Genomic DNA, 7,717 nt, shown 5'->3' on the forward strand with positions numbered 1-7,717 from the left:
CTCAGTAAGTTAAAGCCAGCATAGATTATACTGTCTTTTTTTTTTAATTAGTCCTGGCTAGTGATGTAGCTTAGTGGGTGAAGTATTTGACAAATGGCCCTGGACTGGATCTCCAGCACTACATAAGCCATGCATAGTGGCACATACCTGTATTCTCAGCACTTGGAAAGTAGAGGCAGGAGGACCGGAAGTTCAGGGACATCTGGATGACGTGAGACTGTCTAAACCAGTACAGCCCCTCCCATTCAAACACAGCAGAGCTGTCGCTTTCCTTTGCCCAAAGACCCTCCCTGTCGGGAGCCACCTAAGTCCCCTCCTTGAGCATTCCTCTTTCGGTTAGTCCATCATGTATCCACGGAGTGCTGCTGCTAGGCCTGGCTGGGCCTGAAATGCATGGGCGTCAGGGTTGGAGAGGTGACAAACTGGTTAGGAATGCACATTGCTCTTAGGAGGGATCCTGCCCCCTTTTCCTCGTTGGCCGTCTGGAGGCAAGATGGGCCATCAGCAGCTCTACTGGAGTCACTCATGGCCAGGGTTCTCGCTCTTTCTGAGTCTGCTCTAACCACCACGGTCTGATCTGTAAATACGGGGTGAACACGTGCCATCAGTGCTTCTGTCAGTACGCGAAGGACACAGGCTTCATTAAGTTGGACTAAGGGACCTTGAATAGATTATTCGACTGTCTACCCAGTGAACCGATCATGCTAGTCTTTGTACACAAAGAATAAAAATGTGAAGACCTCTTTAAAAAAAAAAAAAAAAAGGGAAGGGCCCTGCACCGATTTTGGGCTGCTTCCACTCCTGTACATCTCCAGCCCCAGGGCATCCAATGCCCTCTTCTGGCTTCTGTGGGCACCCGTGCTCATGTGGCTGACAGAGACAGAAACAAGAGTCTGAAACGGACACGTTCTCATCACGGAGCCTGGCTCTGTACACCCTTCAAGCTGTGGGCTTGCAGTGCACACACCGTGTCCGTATTCTAGCTCAATGGACATGTTAGAAAGCAGAGACACCTGCACTGGGAATAATCTGGCAGCTGATATACTCATCACAGAATCATCCCAGGTCCTGGGTTTATGGATTGATTTCTTCCCCATATGTTTCGGCTTGTCTACAGTCAGGGGCATTAAGTTAACTGAACGACAAACTTGCACGTATGATAAGTGAGAAAAGGAAGCTTTCTAGTCTCCCTCTGTCCCCTAGAGGATGTGCAGAGCCCATGGGAACTTGGCTGTCCTGAGAATTCTTTCCAGATGTTTTTAGAACCATTACCTGTCCCTTTTAAATACCCATGGGTGATCTGTGGCTCTGTTCATTCCATTGGCCAGTGTGCACTTAGCTGGGCAGTTAGCACACTTGTGACCTCCCCAGACAGCATGGTTAAGAATAACGCTGACCTCACAGGCTGCTGGAAAAGTTTACTGGGACTACTTATGTGAGACATGGCGTCAGAGAAGAAATGGCTGCCACAGATACTCTTGTCATGAGATAATAGCCCTGGAAAGAGGCAGATGGCCATCTTGTATCTTCTTTCAGTGGCTCAGCTCCGGAGTTGGGTATACTGGAAATAGTCTCCTCCCTAGTTTGACCATCATCTCTGGAGGCTGACAAGGGTTGAGGGCTACCCTTCTCGGGCATGCTTTTCAATTTTGCCTCCTCTTAACAAAATCATGATCTTTTCTTGCCTTCCTGGACTACAAATTATTCCACAGGATGTATGTTCTTAAGGGTTTTGTTTTGTTTTGTTTTCGAGACAGGGTTTTTCTGCATAGCCCGGGCTGTCCTGGAACTCACTCTGTAGATCAGGCTGGTCTCAAACTCAGAGATCCTGCCACCTCTGCCTCCTGAGTGCTGGGACTAAAGGAGTCCTCCACCACTGCCCGGCGTGTTCTTCAGTTTTTAATTCTTTATTTAAGTGTATGTGTATGTCCATGTGAGGGTATGTACATGCAGGTGCTCACATAGAGACCAGAAGACGGGGTTGCCTCTCCTGATCTGGAGTTACAAGTGGTTATGAACCACCTGGGTGCTTGGAACTGAACTTAGGTCCTTCATAAGAGCACTTCATGCTCTTAAACTTTGAGGCATCTCTCCAGCTTCCACAGTGTGTGTTTAAAGCAATAACTGTCATAATAACTCTACTAAGGGTCAGAGACAGCCAGAAAAAGAGGAGTCTCTCTTTTTCATGTCTGGACTCATAGAGGTGGCCACCCATTGGACTCAGCCCTCTCTGAAAGTAGGACTTTGGGATCTGGGCTAGAGTGAGCACTCAGTCTCTTTTGCCAACATCTGCCCAAATAACAACTGCAGAAACTGTATTCCATTAGGTCTGTCGCCCAGCCCCAGCTCTCTGCCAATCAAATGGAGCTTGCGAGTCCTTATTCTGTGTGAGCCTGTGTAACACTGTGGAGGGTCTGGAAGTAAAGCTGAGGGCCTTTCAGGGACAAGGCAAGAGGTTCCCTCTGAGCCACATCCCAAGCACTCTGCGATATTGTGTGCAAAATCAAAAGACTGAGGACAGTGTAGCCCTCCTCGGGAGAGGGTCACTTCAATAAGTAGCATGTTGTTTATATAATGGAATTGTACACAGCAGTGCAAAGGCAGCGAGAAAAGAAAGGCTCAGAGCATCACACTGCATGTACCCTTCCTGAAAGAACAGCGAGGTGTGACTAGATCTTCTCAGTGCATATATTTCCAGCCTTTAGAGAGGCATGCAACGTTTTTAACTTTCCAAATTTTAAAAGCATACCCTCTTAAAGAGAAATAAAGTAGATAATTATGAATGGACTGCCTAGTGGCTGGAATGGGCAGATTAAGTGGGGAGTTTGTGGAGAGGAGGTTGAGGGAGGGAATATGCGGAAAAAGAGCTAAAATTAACTGTCATTTGAGGGATAGCATGGAAACCTATTGAAATAGGAACTTCCTAAAATATACGTACCTATATATAGGTGATCTAAATGAAATTGCTAAGTAATGGGGAGACTGAGCCCCAACTGGCCATCTCTTGTCACCAAATGAAGCTTTCAGTACTGAGATTGGGTTACATTCAATTGAGTTGTTGGCCAGAGGGATGTCATGGGAACCTCAAAACAACTCAGGCTGCTGCCAAGAAGATAGGTTGCTCTCCACACGACAGCAAGGCCCCATTGCTGAAGACAACACCCACACAACCCATTGAACATAGAGAAGTCAAGTTGGTGTCCACATAGAACCTTCACCCCTGCATTCTAGTGCTTTGGTACAGGAAGGGACTCTGCATGATAGCAAGGAAGAAATGTAAACAGCAGGCCAGCCACAAACCCTTTGATCTACAGTGGTGTCCTGCCTGCAGGGTATGGTCATGCAATGGTGGCACAAAGCTTGTGGGAGTCACCAACCAATATCTGATTTGACAGGATGGAACCCATACCTGCTTGGGTAACCAAGAACCAAATACTTTAGGGACTTAGGGTAAAATCAATTACTACTGGTCTTAAAATAAACAACAACAATAACAAGTAATGATGAAATGACTCCTAATAACATCTGCTATCCTCATAGATCAGTGCCTTGTTCAGCCATCATCAGAGACGCTTCCTCCTGCAGCAGATGGGAACAAATTCAGAGACCACAGCCAGACATTAGGACATTGGGACACTCAGCTCTAAATGGAATGTCTCCATCAAATATCTCCCCTTGGAGCTCAGGAAGCTCTACAGAAGAGAAGGCAGAAGGATTGGGGAGGACAGAGGGGACAGAGGACACCAGAACAAGACCCTCTAAATTAGCATGAGCAAAGCTCATAGGAATTCACACACTGAGGGAGCATACACAATGTTGGTAGAGTCTGCACCAGGTCCTCGATGTATATGTTATGGCTTCTAGTCTAGTGTTTTATGGGACTCCTGAGTGCAAGCAAGTGGGCCTGTGATTCTTGGGTCTTCTCTTGAGCTCCTTTCCTTCTGTCAGTTTGTCCTGTCCAGCTTCAATTGATAGTCTTTGTTTTATATTTTATTTTGTTGTATTTTATTATTACCTCTTAGAAGCCTGTTCTTTTCTGATGACAGAGAGGAGTGGTTCCGGGTGGGCAGGAAGGCGAGGAGAATTGCAAGGAGTCGAGGGATGAGAAACTGTAATCAGGATGCATTAAATGAGAAAAGAATCTATTTTCTTTTCTTTTTTTCTTTTTTTTTTCTCCGAGACAGGGTTTCTCTGCATAGCTCTGGCTGTCCTGTAACTCACTCTGTAGACCAGGCTGGCCTCGAACTCAGAAATCTGCCTGCCTCTGCCTCCCAAGTGCTGGGATTAAAGGCATGCGGCACCACTGCCCGGCTATCTATTTTCAATAAGTTAAAAAAAACTTTTTTTTTTTTTTTGGAGAGCCTGTTTTAAAAAGAGTGTCATACATGGTCTTGTTCAAGCAAGTAGTGGGTCATTTGACTTCTCTATTTCAGTCCCTTCATAGAAGGAATGTAGCTAAGAACATATACTTCACATATACTTGGCCTGCACATATTCTTCAGTGAGACCATAACCTGTGTGAAGGAGGTAGGTAATGAGGGGGGTTGAGAGGGGGAGTTTCCCTGACTTCATGCAGACAATGTAACTCAGTAGTCTTTTTCTTTCCGTTAAGATTTATTTATTTATTTTATGAATATGGGTATTTTGTCAGCATATATGCCTGCACACCAGGAGAGAGCACCGGACCATATGGGACTACAGTCAAAGATAAATGTGACCTGCTACTCAAGTGCTAAGAACTCAGGGACTCAGAGGTTAAGAGCACCGACTGCTCTTCCAGAGGTCCTGAGTTCAATTCCCAGCACCCACATGGTGGCTCACAACCATCTGTAATGGGATCTGATGCCCTTTTCTGGCGTATCTGAAGACAGCTCCAGTGTATTCATATAAATAAAATAAATAAATCTTAAAAAAAAACAACAAATTAAACTCAGGACCTCTGGTAAAGCCGTGTGTGCTCTTAACCACTGAGCCATCTCTTGAGCCTGAGACTCAGTAGTCTTGAACACTCTCTGGGACATTGGGTGTTAAGCATGTAGGTATCACTCATCTCGAAGCCATTATACCTGAGGATGGAAACACAATGGTAAGTCTCTCTCTGAGCCACTCTTATCTCCTGTCTACACCCAGCCTTTCCAACTTCAGCTGAGAGAACCCTGTGTCTAAGGGATGGCAGCAAATGGAGAGGATGCTGGACCACGCACGGCTTTTGGCTCAGAGATTGTCCTGCTGCTTGACTAGGGAGGCCTTTTCTAGAAGCTTCCCAAGTGGCTCAGGAGTTGTTTTGTACCTTCTCATGGGTGCAGTAACCCTGTTGCCTCTTCTTCCTGTGGCCAAGATGTAGCTTGCTGTCACTGTGAAAGGAACCAGGACCAGGAGGACAGACTTGTGGTATCAGCTGTGTGTCTGCTTCTGCCTTAGCTGCTGTGATGTGCATGCTTTTATAGTAAGCTCATGACTGGAAGTGAATGCAGCTACAGGATCAGATGTGCAGAAACCCCAGCGCTGACACTGGTCCCCCTGTCGTGACCCAGTCAGCTGTGTGTCATGTCAAGGGCCTGGTGCCATGGAGGTCCTCTTAATACTTGGACAGATCCCCCTCCCTTTCTCTCCTTCTTCTTCTTCTTCCTCCTCTATCCACTGTAATTTTCATTTTTGTGGTACTGGGGATGAACCCAGGGCCTCACATGTTTGGGAAGTGCTCTACCACTGTACCCCAGCTCGTGGGGTCTGGAAATATAATTCTCACTCCATAGCCTAGGCTGGCCTGAAATTCTTGATCTTGAACCCCCTGACCATCAGGATCCTACACATAGGCCACTGCGTTTGGCTTAGCATCTCACTTATCCTTTTGTGTTGGCCAACTGTGCTGCCTGACCTCAGTTCCCTACCTCCCCTGAGGGGGATTGACGGCAAGAGCTGGCCAACTTTCTGTGCAGCACAGAGATGGACTGTTTGTGCCATGTGTGTGCCATTAGAGTGCCTGATGTAGGTCAGAAGCAACTTTGGGCATGCAGAGGTAAACAGGTGTGTTCCAATAAAACTTTATTTACAAAGACAGCACACTAAAGAAAATGATGAACACTGAGAAAAATACAACCTCCAGAGTGTGAGGAAATGATCCTAAGCAACATGTCTAATAAGAAGCTGCTTCTGTTTCCTTCCTGTTACTGTGATAAAGGCCTTCAACCAAAACAAAAAGGAGGAAAAGGTTTATTTGGTTTATACTTCGGGTCACAGTGTGTCATTGAAGGCAGTCAGAGCAGAAACCATGGAAGAATAATGCTTGCTGTCTTTCTTAGCTTAGCTAGCTTTCTTTTTTTTTTTTTTTTCCATCCAACAAGAAGCCACAACTTTATTAGTGATAGAAACAGTACAAATTTTAAACCAAGCTGTAGTTCCACTTTTCAAACACCAAAAAGAGGGGGAAAGAAGAGGAGGAGGGGGGTGTCCTTGTTGTCAAATAGTTACATTGTTAATTCCATAATAGCATTTACAATATCGTTACTGTTGTTTTTCAGGGCTCGGACAGCCTTTGCTCTGGATACATTTGCTTGTGACATGACCAATTCTATGTCCTTAACTTCCACGCCTGTTTCATCAACCTCTTCTTCTTCACTCTCCTCTTGGACGGTTGGAGTCTGAGTGTTTTCTTGAATGTTTGAAACAGCTTCACCTTGAACTTTGAACTTCTCAGCAGCCGCTAACTGTGCTTGTTGAGACAAATCTTCAATCTTGGCTTCCCCAAACACTATGTAGGTATCTGAAGCTGGGCTCTTATAGACATCCGGCTTTGTGATGACAAAGAGGATATTTTTAGATTTCCGGATAGTGACTCTCGTAACCCCTGTAACCTGTCGAAGACCCAGTTTGGACATAGCCTTCCTTGCCTTCTTCTCACTCCGACTCTGCTTGGCTTTACTAACAGGTTCCTCATCGATCTCAGCCGCGGCTGCCAGCTGGGCTTGTTGTGTGGCTGTCTGTGTGGAATCTTGTTCTTCGAGCTCTGGCACCGATTCATCACTGTCAGACTCTGTTCCCGACCCTGTCTCAGCCTGAGGCTGTGGCAACTCCTGCTCTGTAGCAGGGACGGTTTCTGTGGCTTCACCGGGCATTTTGTGCGGAGAACACGGAACCAAGATGGCGGCAGAAAGAGAGCGAGCCTTAGCTAGCTTTCTTATACAGCCTAGGACCACCTGGCATGGGAGCCCTGCTAGCCATAGTGGGACGGATTTTCCTATAGTAATTGACAGTGACAACAATCCCTAAGACATGCTATAGGTTAGTCTAACCTGAGCAGTCCCTCCATTGAGACTCCCTCGTCAGATGACACTATGCTGTGTCAAGTTGGAGGTTAGAGGTAACTACCACAAGGGTAGTGTTAAAGACTTATGAGGAACTCCTACAGCCCAATAGCTAACAACAACAGTAACAATGGCAGCAAAGGATCTGAGCAGATGTTTCTCCAAAAAGACACGAGTGACCAGGTTAATGAAAAGCTGCTCTGTAGAAGGAGCTAAGGTGGGAGGAGTTAGGAGAGGAAGAGGAAAAAGGAAGAGGAGGAGCGAGAGAGGGCAGAGATGTAGGAGGATGGAGAACCACACAGGTATGGAGAGCAGTCGTGGGGAACAACTTTTATTTAGGTTAGCTAATTGGGAAACAACTCCAATTGTATGGGCATATTGATATTGAACATTACCAAACATATAAAGCCTTT

At 46.1% G+C, this 7,717-nt stretch overlaps 1 protein-coding gene and 1 pseudogene across 1 annotated transcript; one reads left to right on the forward strand and one right to left on the reverse strand.

Annotated features, from left to right (window-relative positions):
* The first annotated feature begins 493 nt into the window (after positions 1–493).
* LOC114630209 lies at positions 494–656 on the forward strand (annotated as a pseudogene).
* A 5,665-nt stretch (positions 657–6,321) lies between these two features.
* LOC114630263 (nascent polypeptide-associated complex subunit alpha) lies at positions 6,322–7,157 on the reverse strand. The gene has a single exon (XM_028778388.1). The coding sequence runs from the start codon at positions 7,113–7,115 to the stop codon at positions 6,468–6,470; it is 648 nt and encodes a 215-aa protein (XP_028634221.1). The 5' UTR covers positions 7,116–7,157; the 3' UTR covers positions 6,322–6,467.
* Positions 7,158–7,717: the final 560 nt, after the last annotated feature.

This window comes from Grammomys surdaster, unplaced genomic scaffold (assembly GCF_004785775.1).
Source record: "Grammomys surdaster isolate TR1022 unplaced genomic scaffold, NIH_TR_1.0 334, whole genome shotgun sequence".
In the NCBI taxonomy this organism is placed as follows: domain Eukaryota; kingdom Metazoa; phylum Chordata; class Mammalia; order Rodentia; family Muridae; genus Grammomys; species Grammomys surdaster.